General features: G+C 39.1%; 1 protein-coding gene across 1 annotated transcript in view; it reads right to left on the bottom strand.

Moving 5' to 3' along the window:
- LOC149799595 (uncharacterized) overlaps positions 1 to 22,738 on the bottom strand; it is a 45,022-nt gene extending 22,284 nt beyond the window's left edge. Inside the window, exon 1 of the mRNA XM_089958217.1 lies at positions 22,616 to 22,738. Within this exon, the coding sequence (XP_089814343.1) occupies positions 22,616 to 22,738 (123 nt within the window). The remainder of the gene's footprint in view (positions 1 to 22,615) is intronic.

Here is a 22,738-nt window from a genome sequence, read left to right as displayed (position 1 = left end):
TGAAAGATCGGGCATGTTACAAAGTTTACTGGATTTGTCCAAGCAAGAACTGACTCGATTTAGTCCGTTACGTACCCCTGCACGACGTGTCATGCCTGTCCTCAAACTAATACGACGTAAAGACAATCAGTGGCGACGCGTTCCAGTATAAAAAAGGCGTGTGACCAAGTAGAGTATCAGTGTTTTTTTGGTGTTCCTGAAGAGTCAAAGATGTCACCCTCCAGAAAACCCCAAGGAAAGAAAAGGAAAGGACTACCACCACGTTTAGTCAAACATGGGGACATGTTATCTGTCCTGTCCAAAGCTTCTCCACCTCTACGAAAAAAACTCATTCAATCGGCCTCCAAAGAGGTCATCGATACCGTGTGCGAATGTTGTTTGAACGTCTTGAAAGGCACGATCCCTTTGTCCAAACACCAGAAACAATGCTTAGGCAAACATCGTCACGTTCTTCGCCAAATGGTTCAAAAGAAAATTCCCATTCGTGAAAAAAAGAAGATGTTGGTCCAACGTTTAGGCATTTTACCCCTCTTGTTAGGTCCCATACTGAAAGGAGTCTTGGGAACCATGTTGGGAGGACTAGTGGGAGCAAGATAAAAAGACCCTCGGAAGTCCCAAGATCTCAGAATCGACCCCTGACAACCCCATGGAAGGACGAAAACTAGCTTTAGTGCCTTACAAACGATGGATGGAATACCATCGGTGGCAAGAACAACGCACCCCGCATTTACCTCCCAATCCCAATTTGAGCGAGATGTCCCAGTTACAACACAAATTGCAGTCCTTGATGGATCGCCAAGATTTGTCCGAAACAGAAAAATCGCAAAAGTACGGTCAACTCTTGCAACGACTGCAACTCTTTCACCAGAAAGCTTTAGACGAAACAGCTCCATCCACTCTGAAAGATTTTAAGACCTTGATGAAAAGTCCAGCACCATCACCAGTACCAGTACCAGTACCACCACTGCCCGTGACCAAGACAGAAAAAGAAGAAGAAGAAGAAGGGTTTCAAACTCCACCAGAAAAAGTACGCAAGTTAACAACACCACCTACCTCCAGAATTGGATGGATTAAAAAGATGATGGCCACCCCTTCTTCATCACAAGAGAAAAAGAAAGTGAAGACAGAAGTGAAGACAGAAGTGAAACAAGAACCGATATCCCCCGCTCAGACATCCTCCTCTTCAACACCTATTGCCGGTCACACACGCAAAGCATTGCAATCCAAGAAAATACCCCAAGAGAAAAAGAGTAGCATCCTCCAAGAGTGGGTGCCTTATTAACACACCAACCAACACAAAAAATGGAAAAAGTCTTAGCCAGCATTTACTACGATCCCTCGCATCCTGCAGGTTACGCAGGAGTTCAAAAATTGGTTACAAGAACAAGCTACCTACATTTTACACAAACCCATTCGACGCAAGTTTGCTAGAAGTCGCACCCGAGTGGAAGGCATCGATCATCAATGGCAAGCCGATTTAGCCGATGTCTCTCATTTGGTCAGCTACAATCGTGGCTACAAATATTTGTTTTGTGTCATCGACATCTTTTCCAAATTTGCCTCGGTTGTGCCCTTGACTTGCAAATCGAGCAGCGAGTTAGTGCGAGCCCTGCAACGAGTGTTGAAACAAAGCGGTCGTCACCGTCTTCGATGGCAAACGGACAAAGGCACCGAATTTCTGAACCAAGCTTTCCAAAAAGAATTAAAGAAACGTGACATTCATTTTTTTACCACCGAGAATCCCGAAACCAAAGCCAGCATCGTGGAACGTTTTCAACGCACTTTGAAAGAACGCATGTGGAAATATTTTACGCATCACCACACTCTGAAGTACATCGACATCTTACCGCACCTGGTGCAAGCGTACAACCAATCTTACCATCGAAGCATCGGAAGTGCCCCGCAAGACGTGACTCCCGAGAACGAAGTGTTGGTGTTTGAGCGTCTGTTTGGTACGTCCCCGACGAGGGCTGTCCCCAAGAAAAGTGGAATGTTGGCCGTAGGAGATTGGGTGCGCATTGGCAAAACCAAACGCACTTTCGACAAAGGTTACTTACCTAACTGGACGACCGAATTGTTTCGCGTCACTGGACGAGTGCATGGCCGCCATCCTGCCGTCTATAAATTGGAAGACATGAACGGAGAAGTACTCAAAGGAACGTTTTATTTGCCCGAGTTACAACGTGTCACCAAAAAAGAAGACGACGTCTACGACATCGAAAGCATTCTCGAACGCAGAACCCGTAAAGTGGGCAAACGACGTGTCAAAGAAGTCAAAGTACGTTGGAAAGGATATCTGCCCAGTTTCGATTCTTGGATCGACGCTTCGCAAGTCATCGACTATAAAAAGAAGTGACCATCATGCCCTTTCACACAGCAGACGCAGCTACGTCGACCACTCCTTCTTCACCCAGTTCTTCTGTGCAAGATTTACAAAAACAACCCTTGTGGGTGTGGTGTGGAGAACGTGTGCCTAAAACGCAAATCGTCTTTTTCTGCCAAATCTTCGTGGTGTATTGTGTCATCGGTGCAGCCATTGCCAATTTGAGTTTGCAACAAGGAGACAAACAATTGTGGACCATTTTATTGAGCAGTTGCATCGGTTACCTGCTTCCCAATCCCTCCCTGAAATTCTCTTCCAACGGGAACCTTGTGTCCAGTGCCAGTGCCAGTCACCACTCCAACCACAATCAGAACCCCATTTTGGGCGGAGACACGCCTCTGACATCCACTAACCCCTCGGACAGCCACAGAACTCTGGAATTATGAGTCACCGAAACCAATTTTACTTAACCTTACCCAGTGACAGTTCCATGGAGGTGTTTCCCCACAACACGTTGTGCTGTTACACGGCCAAATTACCTCAGGCCATCCCTTAGATCACGAAGCCCATTGGGAAGTGGCTTTAGTAGAAATCATTCACCCGACCCAAGTCCTCAATGTCCTTCCCAATCAAAATTTTTTTGATGTGGAAGTTCATGACGAGCAAATGCAACAGTGGAGGGATAGCAATGTCAAATATGACAAGAAAACCCGTAGACAAAAGTACACCACCTATCACTTGTTCATTCCCCCAGGCTATTATTTTAGTGGTCAACATTTGGTCAGCACCATAGCCACCAGGTTTAATGGCGTGTTTCTGAAAGCTTTGGAGCATGTCAACAAAAGTGTCACCATGGAGTACCACAAAGCAGCTCGTCGCTTCTCGATGAAATTTGAACGAAGTAAAATCATGTCCATTTTATTTTGTCCTGAATTGTTTGACATGTTGGGCGGAGACATGAACATGAGAATGGCCATGATGAAGAAAAACGAATTACCCATCGTTTACGACAACGAGTCTTTTAGCAAGTTATTTCGTACCCCAGTAGAACTGAATCAAGGACTGAATTTGATGTTCGTGTATTCCGATGTGGTGGAGTACAACGTGGTGGGACACACCTCCGTACCGTTACTACGTGTCATTCCTTTCAAAGTGGATTCTGCCACGACCGCTGACGAGGAAGGTGGAAACACTTACCACGTCCACCGCGAATTTGTACATCGTCACTATTTGCCTGTCAGCAAGTCGTATTTGGACACGGTCAACATTACTATAAAAGGAGATTTGGGACAAAATATTTCATTCACCAAAGGGAAAGTCGGTGAAACTCCATTTTCGAAAACGGTTTTCTCACGATTCTTAAGTCATGTATCCAGTGTACCGAGGGGTTGCGCGACAGCGAGGACACGGTTTAGGAGATATGTTAAAATCGGCCTTTCGTTCGGTGGCCCCGGTGTTGAAACCGATGGTGACACGCGGATTGCACGCCTTGAAAGATGCGGCACTGATGCAAGGCAAAGAATTTCTCCAAAATGTCATCATCGACAAACAAAACCCTAAAGAAGCCTTCATGAGGGCAGGCAAAAATGCCTTGCTGCAAACGGGCAAAGACATTTTAAGCCGACGAGACACACCTATAAATGCCCTGCACGCTACCGAGTCAGGCATTCAGCAAGGACAAGGCAGAAAGAGACGACGAAGAAAACACGCTTTCACCAGACTTCAAGCGAGAAAGGCCAAGAAAAGAAGAACCGTTCGAGACTTAGACGTTTTCGATTATTGAGAAAAGAGACAAAAAATGATGCACCGAGAATCTGGCGCTTGTTCCAAGACGGAACTGGACCTGTTTGCCATGCCCCCCCACGATGATGACGATGCAAGAATCCCAATGGGTGGAATTTCACCCCGTCTCCTCACTGACCGATTCCGCTCCCATCGAGTTTGAAATCAAAGGACAGCCCGAAGATTACATCGATCTGAATAGCAGTTACTTGTACCTGAAAGTCAAAATTCTAGATAAGACTGGAGGTCCTATAGACGATGAAGCAGTAGCTCCCGTCAACAATTTCATGCATTCCTTGTTCAGTGGAGTGGACTTGTACTTGAATAACAAACTGGTCAGTAGCAGCATGGATACTTACCCTTATCGTGCCTACCTGGAAAATCTCTTGACGTACGGAATAGATGCCAAGAACACTCATCTCAATGCCTGTGTGGTATGGGAAGCTGACGAACCTACCAAGTTTGAAATATTGGAAACTGATGAAAAGAAAGACAACAATGATGGATTTCTAGAACGAAGAAAGAGAATCACGGGAGTCGACACAAGTTTAGAACTGATGGATCGTTTGCATTTGGACATGTGGTTGCAAGAAAAGTATTTGCTGAACGGGGTGGATGTCCGTCTGAGACTGAATCGTAGCAGTACCGCTTTCCATTTATTGGCTGATAGTGACGGTTACAAAACCAAAATCCAAGAAGCCAGACTCTACGTACGCCGTGTGGAAGTGTTACCTAAAGTGGGAAACGACATCAGTCAGACGTTGAGCAGAACGACCGCCAAGTATCCCATACGACGCGTGGAAGTGAAAACCTTCACCATTCCCAAGGGACAGCGATCCATGATCGAAGATCATCTGTTCCAAGGACAGTTACCCAAACGTTTGATCGTTGGTATCGTCGAGAATACAGCCTTCAACGGAGCTGCCGAAAAAAATCTTTCTACTTTCAACACTTTGGCGTGTCCAAAATCGAAGTCAGTCGCGATGGCAAAACCTTGTGTACCCGACCTTTTGAACCTGACTTTACCAAGAAGAATTACTTGAGATCGTACTTGTCCTTGTACGAAGCCACCGGACAGTTAGGAACCAATACCAGTCACGATATTACGTACGAGGATTATGCAGGAGGCTACGCTTTGTGGGCTTTTGATTTCACTCCAGACCAAGGCAGCGACGAGGGACATTTCCACCCTGATGAAACGGTGAACGTCATCTTGTATGCAGAATTCGATAATACGATGGAAATCAACAGTTTGAGAGAAGTTATTCTAGATTACTAGAAGCCATGGAAGACTGTTATCACTCTTTACCTAGTGGAGAAACTTTGGACATGAAATGTGAGGAGACCGTGGAAAAAGAAGAAGTGTTCATGATGAAGTCAAGATGGCCAGAACAAGAAGCCCATTTAGTCTCCTGTTTTGCCAAAAACTTGGTGGAAAAAATGACGGAATTGATCAAGAAAAATTGTTATGGATGTCAAAACGCTCATCCCAGTCAAATTCAACACGATAAATGCCTGATGCTGAGTCAAGAAGAAAAATTGGATTAGTATCTGGACGAAGCTTGGAGTCTCATCTCGGACAAAGACGTGTTGCACCAGTGGTATAAAGACTTGCGTGAACATTCTTGTCCACCATTAACCACTGAAGAGATCCATCGTATCGAAGCTCTCCTGAATCAGAGTGAGGAAACAGAACGAATAACCATTTATTCGTCAGACATTTTCAAGCAAAAAGTCAGGATCGAATTGACGACTTATTATTACCTGTGAAGAAGAAGAAAAAAAACACACACACACAAATCAATGGATACCTGGGAACTTTATTACCTTTTGAACCACAGTTCGTATACGTCTTCTTGGAATCCTGTCGTCTGTGCTAAAGATGAACTCCCTCATCGCAAACCTAAAGACCATCAAGCTTACGTGATCAACACGGACGAAAGTCATCTCCCAGGAACCCACTGGGTAGCCGTCTACTTTCCTCAAGAAGGATGTGTGGAATATTTTGATTCGTATGGATTGCCCCCTTTGGAAGACGATATCATCGACTTTATGAGAAGAAATGCTCAGACTACCCGATTCAATAATGTGAAATTACAAGGCACAGATTCCTTGGTGTGTGGACAATATTGTGTGTATTTTCTGCATCATCGCAGCCTGGGCTATTCCTTAGAACATTTAGTGACTCATTTTGATCCTCGTTCTTCTTCTAGAAACGATGTGAAAGTAGATCGATGGTTTTGTGACCATTATGCTTATCTTTTGTCTCAAGCTAGGAAACGTAGTGTCCATCAATGGCCGAATGATTTCCAACAGTGGAAATCACAATTTCGTTCACAACGTTGTCAGCCCTGTTTAAAGTAGATTGTCAATTGAGAAAAAAAATGTTTGTGATTTGAAAAGATTGTTTGATGTTATATTGTTGGATTATTGTTAAAAATGTTAGAGTTGTTGTTTAGTGTTAAGTGATTTTTGAATAAAAAATGTTATGTTTTGAAAAAAATGCCTTTGTCCTTTGTTTAGCTATAAGAATGTTGGATTGATGCTCTTTGATTTCTTACTATCCCTCTCATGACACTCACTGAACGTTGCGGCTCGAAAACCGTGTGGGGGATGTTTTCCTTCACGTCCGCGCTTTGACTTTAAGAACCGGGGTTGTTTCCAGTCTAACCATCCATTGTCGACTCATCCTCCTAAGAAGATGTGCTCCAAACTAGCTAAGCTCAACGAAGCCTACGTGAATTTGCATAGGGTCAGACACAGTCTGATACCGAAGCCAGAAGAAATAGAGAATGTGAGAATGTTAAAAGTCACTGAAGACCTGATAGAAGAGCTCTTCAGAGAAGAAATGAACAGGGAGAAAGAAGAATGGACAGAGAAGTACAGACTTCAGAGACAGCAGCAACAGCAACAACAACAACAGCAGCAGCAACCTGAAGCTGACACAGGCTTTGTCGATTGTCGTATCGACACCAAAGAGTTCTTCTTCTCTTTCCGAAGAAGCAGACCTATCGCCAGAAAGTCTATCCTCAGAGGACATCGCATTCTTAGAAACTTAAAAAAGATTGCCATAGCAAACAAAAAAAACAGCCCTTTTCAGGGCTACCCAATACTCTAGAAAAGAAATAACCATCAATTTGCCAATGTGTGTAGGTAGAGTAGTGTGAATATAAACACTAACTCTTTTTTAAAAAATGTGAGGGTATGTGTTTGTGTGTTTGTGTGTTTGTGTTTGTAAATGCTCACGTAAGTTGGTGTGGATAGTAGATTAAAATGATGTTTTTTGGTGTTTGAGGTGTACATTTGGGGTTAGATTGGATTGCTTTGCGTATGTGGATAGTCTATTGAAGTGGTTAATAAAAAATTTTAAAATAGTGATGGGCAGCATAAAAAAGTGAGTGAGTGTTTCTTTTAGGTCCGCGCGTTGTTGTTTTAGGTCATGATCTAGGTAAGATCAATTTTATGTTTTTAGGGGATGTTTTCCATCACGTCCGCGCTTTCACTATAAATTGAAACTCGCTGGGCAGTCTAGCTACCCTTGTTGATTGATCAACACAAGAATGAATAGCAGAATAAGCAAACTTCTTGAACTCCAGATACATCTGGAATATGTCAGGCGCCTGTTAAATGAACTGGCCGCGGAGGCTATAGTAGAAGAGGAAAGAATGAAGAACGAAGAGGAGGAGAGAAGACAGAGGGAAGAGGAGGAAAAGAAAATAAGAGAGAGGATGTCGTACAATATTCCCGAGACAGAGGATCCCCCCCCTTTTGGTCATGATCTAGGTAAGATCAATTTTATGTCTTAGGGGGGATGTTTTCAATCACGTCCGTACTTTAACTATAAAGCTAACAGTTTAGCCATTAGAACCCATTCCACGGAATAAAGACAAAGAAAATGGTGGTAGCAACAGCGTTACTAAATCATTTGATAGGCATTTATTATTGGATAGTAGATGTTACGTTTGTCATGGAAAAGATAGAGAAAGAATTCAAATTAGAAAAGTTTCTCGACTGTTTCAATAATTTGAAGGAAGCAAAGGAGATAGTAACAGGAATGATGGAAGAAGAGGAAAGGAGACTTAGAGGATTGATTGACCCGCCTTATGTAAGAGTGGGAAGTTTAAAGGAAGCACTTGAAAATGTCATCGAAGTCAGGTGCTTCTTAGAAAAGATATTGAATTGGACGGAGTGGCGATATGTAAAATGGGGGTTGGACCAGCTGACAAAAACGGAAGAAGTAATGAGGAAAGTGATGACGGAAGAGGTAAAGAACATCAAAGAAAAGTGGACTAAGGAAAGAAAAGAAGAAGAAAATAGAAAGAGAAAAGAAAGCTTTGAGAAACTCAACAATAACTGGATACGAATACAGGAGAAATTCCGAGCTATGGGTCACCCGGACTGGATGCCTGAATCAGAAATAAAGAAGAAAGGAATGATGGACAAAATAAGAGGATGGTGGAAGAAGTTAAGAAGTTAGAAGAAGAAGAAAAACCCAAAGGCCCTTTTCAGGGCCAGCCATATTTCTCGAAAAGAGAATGACTTTTCATTTGCCTACCCCTTTTTTAAATTTAAATTTAAATTTAAATTTTAAAAAAAATTTAAAAAAAAAAAAATCCCATGTTCAATTCCCCTTGAGGCTAGAGTGACCCAAGACTTTTTCCCATGTTCAATTCCCCTTGAGGCTAGAGTGACCCAAGACTTTTTCCCATGTTAAATTCCCCTTGAGGCTAGATTGTCCCACGATTTTTCTCCATGTTAAATTTCCATTGAGGCTAGATTGTCCCAGGGGGGTCCTATAATGCTAATTCCCATTGAGGCTAGGGTATCCCCATTTACTACTAATGGGCTTCCTTGCATTTTCAAATACAGTCATAGGGATGGATATAGCATGACAAAGGCGGATGATAGACGGGACATCCTGCAAATGATAACCTCTATAAATGTTAATCACCCAAAAGCTGATGGTAGATGAGACATATAAAACTGCATAAAATGATCTTGTTTTACAGCTTTAGGAAATGTAACATTCGAAATAGTCCAACGATGGTATATGGCGTATCAAAACAGGCCATATTCTACCACGAAAGGAAGAGATCACATGTGAAATAGTCTCGCGCAAAGGATGACCTCTCCCAACTGGCCCTATTGTGCATTGATGAATGCATATGATACTGAAAATAGTCACCTGGTATAACCGGAATCCACTATTAAAATAGGGTATATCTTAATTATGTCACGTCCCTTTTACGAGTTATCGGCAGAGGTAAGGACCTTGTAGTGAATCGATTAAATCATCCAAATCGAAACTTGTCAAGCAGAATGCGTGATCTATAAAGAAAGTGAAATAATTTGTTTCAAATTATTGATCTTATCTGCTCCATGTCCATCTCAAGTCAGACACGGATTTTATAGTACATGAACATATTCATCCATCAGAGTAAACGTTTAACACGAAAAGAAATTGCTGTAGGGCTGGTCCACTCAAAAACCGATTTGTGGATATTTGAATTCATAATCCCAGCAGCTAAATTTTGGAGCAATACAAGTGGAAAACAGTTTTAAAACGTACTGTAACAACCTTTATCCAGCGATAATAATTACCATGACAAATTACTCAAGAAAGTTTTAGGTCCTCAGCTGCATCGGACTTCATGGTATCGTATTTATGATTTTCAATGTGCCGGTGACCAGTCCTATCAAGTTAGTGCTAAATGGTATATTAGCTTTGGATGATACTACTCATTGTTGTAAAAAGTACGCTATAGGAATCCAGGACACTTTTGTATATACATGCATGAAATCGGACTGGTGTTTACTTTTCTAGATCGAGTTTCCTCTGACCGTTCCAACCCCGTTTTATTGAAAAGTAGATCTTTAATTTTATCACATTTTTCCCGAGCGCGGACATTTTTTAAAGGGAAGAAATAAAATATTTTTGAAAGAGAAGATAAAAGTTCTCCTTATCGATATCAGGCAGGCAAATTCAATTCAATGTCTCTTCAGATCTTACCCACGCCTTAAGGTGTTTGGTTATTACTATCTAAGAAATTATTGACCAAGTTGTTAGTACCCGTATCGAGTAATTAATAACATAATATATGAAATTAAGCGATCAAATAACAGAAGACTGTGCATAGATATAAGGTAGAATAGTACGACCTCCCGTAAGTAAGATCTAACAATTTAATCAATTACATTAGCCAAATGACATGTGAATAACTCGCTTTCTCTAAAAAATATAGCGTTGCAAAATTAATGCAAAACTTATTTAGCCGTTCTGTTACTGATAGAATAAATTTCATCATATGATTGAGTGACTGATCGAACTGAGATTACCGGCATGCCAGCATCAGCTGGAGCTTCCGGTCTTTCGCAAATCACTGCTGGTGATATGTCCACGTTTCCGTATCTCTTTTCCGTCCGCCTCCCGTCTACTGACCTGCTCAGGTCATCATATCTTACTTGCCGATTGGGCTCTGTTCCCCACTGTGCAGTCAGGTGTAGAACTATTTCGGTTTAACCTTCAAATAAAAAATATTTTATCCAACCTAAATATATGTTAATATTTCCTACTTCTGAGATCAACAAATATTTCTACTTTATTTCTTCAGATATCGCGTATCGAAATTCAACAGAACTAGCTAATATCATTCGCCTAATACACAAACAACTTACTATCATAAATCAATGCCAAGTTAGCGGTTGCCATAGTCTTAAATGACTACATTGACATGATTAGCCCTCTATAACACTATAATAGTCCCGCTGGGCTATACATTTACCAGCTGGCCTATCAGTGGGCACACGTTCTATACCATCGATTCATTTTTGAAGAATTCTCAACTTAATTACACACGAATAAATGGACTTTTCTCCTTACCTAGCTATATTACTTTGGTGATTAGCGTTTCCATACATAGGAAAATCAATCCTCACCATAAAAGATACAAATTATTTAAGAGATAATTTACATATTCTCACAGTTTACGTCAGAAGAAATGCATAAAATCTTAATACATGATTTCTTTTACATAGAAAGACCTAAATCTGAATTCAGTCATATTAAGATTTTATTACATCCTTAAAATATGAATCATAAAACGTGCGCTCATTATTTAGGAACGAAAGGAAAATTTAAGTATGAATTTAAAACGAATGAGTTCAACAAAAATTAGAGACTTACATCAACTAATCTACATTGCATGCAACTGAGACTAACATTGTGCTTTATCCGAGCCCTCGCTCGCTCATCATCAGATAATTATCTGTCCTTCTCTGCATACGGGTCTCTAAAATTTCCAGACCGCCTTGTGTCATGGACAATTTAATAACGATAAATACTTGCTATTCCCAGAGTCAAATTTCTTGGACTGATTACTTCCATGAGGTGAGCTATCTTAAAAGCCCCTTAATTCTGTCTGGGAACGTACACCCCTCGTTTAGTTTATCCAACCAGGTTTACTACTTGACCAGTTATAAACTTGATCAGTCCCATCGAAGTCAGAATAGTTATATAGTCTGCCTTTAATGATAACTATTATGGAAAACATCATTTTATAACACCTGTTTCAAATGTGCTATAACTTCCTAAAATCTTCTCTGGTTGGACTCCGTTCTCGTCACCTAACTCTATGACCTCTGGTTACTATTACACTCTCCTCTGGATCGAACTGTTAAAGAAGGGATCACCCAATTAAAACTTAGTTCATGCATCAAACATAACAGATTACTTATTATAAGTTGTCAAGCAATAGCAATCCTAACTAACACATCGATCTTAATATCTACGTGTCATGAAATCTCTACAAAAGTTTGCACCATTAGAACAATGTAGCTTTATTTGGTTAGGTACAGCTTAAAGCGACTATCATATGCCAATATCATGTAGTTTTATCCGGTTTCATATTTTCGATAGGGAATGGTCTCTGAAATCTCACCCCAGTATAAGTCTAAATATCTAAATATAGGTGGGGAAGGTTAGAGGAAATTTTGACTTGTACTTTTCTTAATCAGTGCATTTTTGTTTCTCTTTCCATTTACATGTAAGACATATTCTAGACACTGTTGCATATATGGTCATGAAACTTAATGTGTCCATTTAAGTTACTTGAGCTCCCTAATAAAATAAATAATGGTCGCAACGGCCGTCTTTTTTTTTTTTTTCTTGTTGTTGTTGACGTAACTATGCTAAATCGTGATAGTGAGATGGGAGTGATCAGTAGAAGCGATCCAATTAGACCACTCAACTACCTTGTGCGTCCTTTTTAGTGTAAGGTATCCTTTATCCATCCTGACAGATAGACTGTGTAATAACTTCGCACTTTGTCATATAGGATAGTCCTATTGATAATTTTTTCTTACAGTTCATAGCAATAAGTGAGCGATGATCATGTGTTTCCAGGGCCATATATGTCAACAGTAATGTTATTCTGGTAGGACGCTGTTCCATAACAATGTACTCCAACAGATATCCGCCTCAGCGGTGTCATACAATTAATCACAGTCACAATATAGGAAATAATCGAGCACGCTGTTATTGTAGGATTGAGTAGTTATTAAAATAAAATATAAAATTAAGGGATTGAATAACAGAACACTCAGCAGAGATGCAGAATAAAAAAACACGAGCCTCCGTATGTATAATACAACACCAATTACATAAACAAAATAAACGCTTTCTCTCAGAAATAGAGGTACTAAAAAATTATACGAAGTTCACTTAGCCATTCTGTTTCTAATAGAACTCAAATTGCCGGCATGCCAGATTTCAACTGCTGATTCCGGTCTTTCTCAAATCAATGCTGGTGATAGGTCCACTTTTCCGTATCTCTTTTCCTTCTCTCCCTCTCTTCCACCACCCTCCTTGGATCATCAGATCTTAGTTGCGGATTGCGCTGTCTTTCGCGCTGTGGAGTTAGGTATGGAACTATTTAGGTTTTTCCTTCAAATAAAATTATTTTACCCTACCTAAATACATGTCTGGATTTCCTTCTCATGAGATCAATAAATATTCCCACTCTATTTCGTCAGATGTCGCCTATGAAAATTCAACATAACTAGTTCTATTTCATCAGATATCGCCTATTTAAATTCAACAGAAATTTTTAATGTCATTCGTCTAATATACAAACAACTTACTATCATAAATCAATACCTTGTTAGTGGGTATCACATTCTTAACTGAGTACCATGACATATTTAGCCGTCTCTGACACTATCATTATCCCGTTGGGCTACAAATTTACCAGATAGTCTATCAGTCGGCACACGCTCTACGCCGTCGATTCATTTGGAAAGAATTCACAACTTAAGTACACAAGAATTAATGGATTTTACTCCTTTTCCTAGCTACATCCTTTGCTGATTAGCGATTCCTTGACATACGTGTCTGGGCATAGGAAAATCAGTCCTCAGAATAAACTATATAAATAATTTAAGACAGTGTTATGTATATTTGATTCAATTTATATTTGATTTAATATAATTTTTTTGCTTGTTAGTTTTAGTTTCTATTCCTTTACATGATATTGTAATGTAACTTTGTTTACTGGATTTGATAGAGTTCAGTTCTGACTGATTTTTTTTTAATTTTTGACGCAAACAACTAAATAGAGACATTGTATCTAACGTTGATCTTGTTCCTGACCTTGATTCAGAACCAGTAAGAGTTATAGTAAACAACTTTTTTATTTTTTTATTCTTTCTCAGAGTAAGATTCATAAAGTGGAATCGAGGCCATACTTGGAATACGTGACAAAAATATGAAGAAATTGTTTCAAACTCTGTTTTTCCCCAGAGGATTGACCCACATCCGGGCATCTATTTTGCATTGTAGTCAGATTTATTACTGATGCTTTGAGAAATAATAATTATTCTTGCCTTAACACTTGAGAAGTTAAAGTGTTTTATGTTGTGAGCAGTTTGGGGCTAATTATTTTAATTTTCTTCAAATTCTTTGCAAGAAAAGTCATTCTTTTCCCTGGAAATACTAGTGCTCTAAATTAATTCTTGGACAAAGACATTTATCGAAATTTACACAGAATTCAAAAAATGAAATATTTTTTGTGATTCAACAAAGAACTGTTGACACATCAGTACGACGCTGACCACAGCATGCGTCATCGCCTTCCATTTTGGATTTCATCGGGATTCGAACTCAGTTTCATTAGGACTTTTTATTACTAGGACTTCTGTTTTTAATTCTTAGATTATTTTTGGATTTGATTCGTAAAACCGTAAGTTCTTTTTCTCCTTTTTACCTTGTTTTTCTTGGGAAATGAATTATTTGATAAAATTTACAAAGTTTGTGATGTACGTTTTATCTTACGACGCTTTCTAAGAGCCTAAACACGTAACAACAGACAATTTACATACTGACACATTTTGCGTCATAAGAAATGCATGAAATCTTATGTGATTTCCTTGACATACAACAACTAAATACAAACACTTTCATATAAAGAAATATTGTATGACATCCTTGCAACATAAATCATAAAACATGCGCTTATTATTTCTGAACTCAAGGAAAATTCAAGTATGAATTTAAAACGAATAAAATCAACAATAAGTACAGACTTATCTCAAAAAATATACATTACATGCAATTAAGACTAACGGTGTGCTTTATCCGAGCCCTCATTTGCTTATCATCAGAGAATTCGCTCTGTCCTTCCATGGATACGGGTCTCTAAAATTTCAAGAGCCCCTTGTCCTATAGACAATTTAATAACAAGAAATTCCCCGGATTCAAACTTCCCCATTCGCAAAAATCTTTGGACTGATTAGTTCCATGAGGGGAACTAGTTTAAAAAAAAAACCTATGAAATTCGTCTGGAAACACCCTCTCGTTTAACTTCGCCAACCAGGATTACTACTATTCCCGTCAAAAATCTGTATCACTCCCACCGAAGACAGAATAATTCCCTAGTCTGCCTTTATTAATATCTATTCTGGAAAACATCATTTCATGACACCTGTATCAAATGGACCACAACTTCTTAAAATCTTCTCTGGTTTTCATCCGCTCTTGTCACGTTACCACTATGACCTCGGTTTACAATGACATTCTTGTCTAGCTCGAACCGTTAAACAAGCGAGCCCCTAATTAAACTCTATTCAAGCCCCAAACAGAAAAAAATAATTATTACAAGTTGCCAAGCAATAGTTATCCTAACCAATACATTAATCTTGATGCTTACGTGTCACGCTGGGCCCAACAAAATACGCTACGAAATATCTACAAAAGTTTGCACCATTACAACAATGTAGCTTCATTTGATTAGGTTCAGTTTAAAACGACTACCATATGCGATATCTTGTGGTTTTACCCTTTTCCATAATTTCGATAGGGAATGCTCTCTGGAATCCCACCCCAGTATATGTCTTCATATCTAACTATAGGTGGGAAAGGTCAGAGGGAACTTTGACTTGTAGTTTTTGCGCTAAGTGGATTATCGTTTTTCTTTTCATTTACATGTAACACATATTTTAGACACTGTGGTCATAAAACTTGATGTGTGTATTTACGTTACTTTAGCACCCTAATAAAATAAATGATGGTTGCTACTGCATTCTTTTCTTGCTAAAATAACTATCCTAAGTCACATACTGGCAAAGAAGGCAAAACATACAAAGCCTTCTCCCCTCCCCCCAAAAAATAAAATCATTTTGGTTCATTTCTAGCACATATCTTAAGATTTGTATCAATAATACAAATATACATATGAAAGAAGAGACACTATTTTATTTGGATTAGTTCGTAGATGGCAAACAAAGTAACAACTTAGTCTAAGTTTTCTGTTACCCTGTTGTTGTACAACAAATCTGAAAATTTAAAATAAAAGTTGAATAATATTTTAAAAAAAAGAAATACAGATTTATTCGGAGAACAACGACAGAAAAGTATCATTGTCGCAGCAACCCGATTCATAATGTTAAGAGCACATGTTAATGCGGCAGTGGCAGGACACCAACAAAATAAAACTGCTTTGACATGTATTATGTACTTGATGAATCTGGCTTTCTCAAAGTTTCCTGTGACAGCGACTGGTTTCTGATTGTTGATCTCTAAATAAATTTGTTGAGAATTATGTGTCATTTCGTTTTATTATAAACATTACATGACTTTCATTTCCTATTTTCGAATTCTTTTGTATAACAAGACTGAAAAGGGTTTTATATATTGTTATTATCATTAGGATCTCTGATGTTATGGAAATGTGGGCTGCGATATATGAGTAATCATGTGACTAGAAAAGCATATGGCGAGTACTAGGTCAAATCTCTTCATCGCTCTAGTTTCGTTTCGTCTGTCAACAAATTAAAGATAACACGTATTATACTCCAAATTTATGATAAAATAAATTAGCTTCCTATCTATTTCGTGCAGGTATGGCTTGAGCTTTAAGTCTGCTGGGTCCGGTAGTAAGCGACTACCCAATGAGAACTCCACCTTTTTGATACGCTCTGACCGCACACTCCATCATAAATGTCCAAATATCTAAAAATTATAGAAAGGGTCAGAGGAAACCCGAACTTAGTAACAACTTGGTTTCATGCATTTGGATTCACTTTCACTGGTTACTATTCTAAAATACCAATATTATTATCGTTTGTTTACATTTAGAATTACACGTTTCAAACTAGCGCTGAAACCGTTAGTAAGTTACTTAATCGGTTACCCATAATATATTAACCGAACCGTAACCGGTTAGTCGTAGTTTGAATCACCTCATGTACACAGTGCGCACTGGAAAGAATTACACCGCAAAACCAAAACTTATAGTCTATAAAAGGTACTGAAACGTACGTGTCACAGAAAGATATTTCTTGCTAACGTTTCCACTTGAACTACGTATCCGTTCCAACTGTTAATTCTTTTGTCATATTTTCAGTCATTTCATGCAATAATCAGTGTCAAACATGCCGATTCTGATGTTTGGATCACTTAAGTGCCTAGCGTAAAACTGGTTATCTGTTTCAAAGGTTAAATGATGTAGTACGGACTCAGAAAAACGTAAAGGTCCGACGAATTAATGGTTTGCGTAGGCGACCTGACATTTAAAATTTCTTGCCCCTATAATACTTTTTTTTAAAAATGTTCTCGCCCTGCTTTGCAGAGGAAAATAAGTTATTACATTAATTATAATCGATGAATTATAACATTTCTTGATGTCAAAGAAAAACTTATGCTGGGTCGAAGAAAATCCTAGACCCTCCCCACGGACCCAAACAAATTAAATAATTTATTCCTAAGTAACTAAAAGAGAATGAAGAAAAAAGGTGTGTGTGTGTGTGTGTGTGTGTGTGTGTGTGTGTGTGTGAACTCGTGTGTATGTATTGTGTTTTAGAGTCTCAGTAAAGAAGATTTAAGTAAATCGGGTTTTAATTTAAAATCATCTGTGTAAGCCCTGGAATGTTGAAACTAACTGATAAATTTTAAATAGACTAACTACCTGGTGATCAGGTTACAACTTAAATGATTGCACATGCTATTTGTGGCTAACGTCTGTTCCGAACTTCCCAATACAGTATAACTCATTATAATGAAAGTGATTAAATGTTGCCTGAAAATTGAATTAATTAATTTGCCATTATGATGCTCTTTTATTGTTTTACGTGAAACGGACATTGTTATAACAAGCTGTCTTAGATTATCGACCAATTTAAGAAATAATTGACCTCGTGACTGCACTAGGTGAGTTTGAATATGCCGTTGGAGGTTCAAACACAAAGTAAATTTCAACAGCAAAACAAACTCAGTTATCTTCGCCAGTGTGTGTGTGTGTGTGTGTGTGTGTGTGTTTCTGAATTACAAGGTCACAACTTCATGCACAAGGTTAAGGTAAATTCGACGACGACGATGATGATGATGACGAGAAGGTGGGAAGTTAGGATCTATTTGTTTTCCCCTCATAAGTAGCGTAGTCTATTATAGATAGTCTAATATAGATAATCGCCATTTGAGCTACATTTTGCACCCCAAAGATAAGAGATTATTGTTTTTGCAACGTTTGCCATTCAACCACTAGGGGCCCCAGAGAGAGAGAGAGAGAGAGAGAGAGAGAGAGAGAACATCATTATTTTTTTATTGTTTTCTATAAAACTGAGTACATTTTTATGTTATACAAATACTTCATGATCTCCCAAAATAGGTGCTTCATGCTAGACTGGATGCCAAACAGTCGCTGTGACCACCGAGAGTGTAAATGCATTTCTAGGCAGATAACTCCGTCATCCTTCGAGCATTTATCGGGGAATAATCGTCCGTTGCGAATATACCGTTCAATATTAATTAGCCCACAATTACTCCTGTTCTAGCACACTGTTTACAAACATTTAGGGAATGCTAATAGCCAAGTGAGATTTATAAATTCTAATCAACCTGCTTTGGGCTATATAGTGAGCCCCTGACAGCTTTGCGAATGATAACTCATTTAGTCAATATCGTAATTTTGTTCTCATTTTTAAAAATTTATCTTTTGCCTTTATTAGTCCTTTTTGTCTACAAAAAGTACCTCTGTTTTAGTATTAAGCTGTTTAGAACAAGTAGATGCAACTCAGTAGTAGTTGTTTATAGAAAGAAGGAAAAAGACGTATTTGCAGTACTATTAGAGGGAGGAATCACTGAATAAGTTGTAGAGGCAAATTGTTGAACTCACCGAAGACGGAGTGAAACACGTGAAAAGCAAAGTATAAATAAAGAGAGAAATGGATATTCTGTTGGTTTTTTAAAAAAAAATAATTTTTTAAATTTGAAACTGACTGACTTCAAAGACACAAATGGTGATCATATGTATTCAATTCTCAGCGACGTCTACTAACGAAAGTGGTAATTATATTAGTACCAGTAACATAAACTCCATTTGTCTTCATTGTTGTCATCTTCATGCAAGTAGTAATATCAGTAGTTGAAATAAAGGTATTAATATGAATGATGATGACGCTGAATGTAGTATATTATGTGTGCACACATTTTCAGCATGCTAATACGAACTATCAGGCTTGTTTCGAAACGTTCTAAGTATTTTGATTAATTTTCTGCCCGTATTGACCTTACATTTAAACTACGGTAATCTTATTTGACGTTGTCAGTAGGAATATTACATCTAGACTCCAAACGCGATGACAAGTGGTATTTTCGACAGAGTTTGGTCATTAATTATTAAGCATGGTGGGAGCTTCCCTGATACATGTACCCCATGCTGACCTGGCTGGACTGTAGCATGTAACGCGTTGTTATTGACCGATATGGAAGAAGCGTTATTATATCTAACCATGACTGTTTTTTTTTTATGCAACGCATTTATCATCAAAATTAAGCATAATTTAAAATAGTAAAAGACTTCTCAATAATAACGTTTGTCAGTTTTCATTTTCTCTATTGAAGAATTTGAGTACATGCTTTGAATAAAAATGGCAGATGTTTGTCCATCTGCTTGATAAGCACCATTCAGTAATTCCAATATTGCATACCTACACTATCTTATACACATGCCAGAGTACGGCCAGGACAAACATGCAGCACATGTAAGATTTTTGCCTTGGTTTGGTGCTGTACCACACCGGAACACGGGGAGATTATTGTAGGAAAGTAGCTTGGATCCTGCACTCCTTTGGTCACCATTTCTGTCCTACCCGCTGATCACTAAGACACAGTGGGTCACATATATTAATGAGGGTTTCCCCATCTAAGTTTAGTATCGAATGTCCTGACCATGGCCAGTTAGTAATTAGAAACTCATACCATTAGCCGATGGAGGTCATGGCACTTACTTCTACTGAACACGAGTAGAAACAATATGCCTAATGGCCGAAAACTGGACCAAAGGACCAAGAACTTGGAAAAGAAATCTAAGATATAGTATTAGCATATTGAACATTTAGGAACATTTCAAATTTGCACGTTTCTCTCAAAGGACTGATTTTTGTGTCTTTTCTTGTACAAAATAATCGCTCTTGTATTTCAACATCCGTCAAAAACTTGATGACTGAATGGACAGTCAGGCCAGTCTATAACATTAAGAGAAGTTTCTTTTATATTTTGTTATTTGTTGTACCCTGGGTGAAAACGTATATTAAATATATTCACCGAATTAAAAGACTTGCTTATGAACAATATGTAGTATAAAACATTATACCGATTGCGTCACATAAATGCTATACGATATCGACTTTGCATCACGTGATTGTAGTATGTACAAAGAATGTGTGATTTATTTTAAACGCTACCGTAGCCTATCAACATGGAAGTGCATACACAATTCATGCACAGACCACATATTCATATTTTGTCGGCATATACTGAGTATGGTGTATGTGTGACAAAACGGAAATGTAAGTAGAGGAGAAGCTGTGAGGACGCTGCTAATCATATTCATTATAAGGTAATGCTAAGCAGATATATAATGTGGCGACGAGGAAGTTCTTGACTTCTTAACATCGGTCTCTACGTATCTATAATTTGTTAGTGAACGTTGTCCCATCAGACAAATTCTAAAGGGGGCGGGTAATAAATCTACATGTACGCTGTACAATGGCAGAGGCAATGGAGTCAAGTTGTAAACAGCTGAATTGTCCAATTTGTTTGGAAACTTTCGAGTCACCAAAAGTACTGGCGTGTTTGCACACATTTTGTGAGAAGTGTATTTGTAGACATGCAGTCAATCTGGGAGTGGAGGGAGCACGATCAGATACCATTTCGTGTCCTGTGTGTAGAAGTCCTACCCCAGCACCTACTACCCAGCAGACTCCAGACGACTGGGCCGCGAAACTTCCTACCAACGCCATCGTTGTATCGTTATCGGCGTCATTTCAGTCCAACACGGATGACCCTGTGTATTGCCAGCCACGTTTGACGCTGAACAAACAGCATATCTCTGTGGCATACTGTGTCACGTGTCCGGAGTAAATCTGTAATAACTGTTACAGTTGTCACAAGATTTTCAAGGTCAGCAAGGACCATACAATCACCATTCAGTCAATGTCTTTACAGCAGAATCTAAATTCAATTCAGGAAGACATGTATCGTTGTTCTTTACCTAGGGAACACTATAGATATTTGTGTTCAGATCACAAAGAACTTTGCTGCTGTGACTGTGCTATCAAGGATCATAGAAAATGCAATGAATTGCTGACTATAAAACATGTATCTAAAAATGCCAAAGTGGGTCAAGACTTTAAGAAATTATCGAACAATTTAGATGGAATTAAAATGCAGTTTATCACATTACTCGAAAGTAGGTCAAATAATTTAGAATCTATAGAACAGCAAAGGACTGAAATAACCAAGTCAATTAAGGAATGGAGCGTCATGATAAAACAACCTATCGAAAAGCTGGAGACAGCAGCTCTTGAAGAGCTGGATCAGATGTGTAAGCAAGAAACGGTAACAATATCGGACGAAATCAGGTTTATGCTCGAGTGACAGTCCCTATTGCAGTTGATGCAGCCGTATTGGGAAGTCTGAGTTGCTGTGGTTGCTGCCGTGATCTTCTTTCTCTCACGTTTCTCTTCCGCCAGCTGCCTCTCCTCACATCACAGACTGATATGCCCTTACCGACCGTCTGTCTCCTGGTGCCTCGAATCTCGGGCTGCACTTCCCAGTCGTCGGTTGAAATGTCCCATGCTTTCATGTCCCTCTTGCAAACATACTTGAAACGGAGTGAGGGGCGACTGACTCTTTCGGTGCCAGGGTCCAGTTGTCCATATAGGATGTTCACTGGCAGCCTCCCATCCTCCATGCGTCGGACGTGTCCCAGCCATCGAAGGCGGTGTTTGATCAGCAGGGAGTACATGCTGGGGATACATGCACATTGAAGGATCTCGCTTTGTAGGATGCGGTCTTGGCAGCTGATTTTCAGGATGAGTTTTAGGCACCGTATATGGAAGGAGTTGAGCCGACGTTCTTGCCTCATATAGGTGATCCAGATCTCACTTCCATATAGGAGGGTGCTGTGAAAGCAGGCCTGGTAGACTTGGATCTTGGTGTGCTCTTAACTGATTATAAATTTCTTTATATCACTTCAAACCGTCTCCAGGTCATGCTTTGCTCAAGTGAACAGAGTTGGGATATTAAAAGAACAAACTCCTTTAATGAAGTACCGTTTAGCTAATCTTTGTTTAGACCTACACTTTTCTTATTAAATTTACATGTTGAATTCTGTATATATTATCTTCAGGATTGTCGTTGTATCAAAGAATAATTTTATTTCGTGTCTGGCTATACGAATCTAATCGTTTAAAATTGATAACATTTTGCTTATTTTCGAACTATCAACAATCAAGTATTTGATGAATTAAAACTGTTATCAGTGTTTTGGAAGAATAGTCATATCATTTTAAGAGGCTAAAAGCACCAGAATCATGATGTACAGGCCTTCATTTTCAAAGTCTTAACGCACCAGCTCCTTAATGAACAGTATGTCATGTTTAAGGTCCTAACGCGCCAACTCCTTGATGACCAAGCTTATCTTTTCTGGGTCTTAACTCATTGATGAACAGGCTTACCTTTTCTGGGTCTAAACGCGCCAGCTCCTTGATGAACAGGCTTACCTTTTCTGGGTCTAAACGCGCCAGCTCCTTGATGAACAGGCTTACCTTTTCTGGGTCTTGACGCACCAGCTCCTTCAT

The sequence above is a fragment of the Sinohyriopsis cumingii genome, chromosome 5 (genome assembly GCF_028554795.1).
Source record: "Sinohyriopsis cumingii isolate HCF-2022 chromosome 5, ASM2855479v2, whole genome shotgun sequence".
NCBI lineage: Eukaryota > Metazoa > Mollusca > Bivalvia > Unionida > Unionidae > Sinohyriopsis > Sinohyriopsis cumingii.
This window is presented reverse-complemented; position numbering and strand designations above follow the sequence as displayed.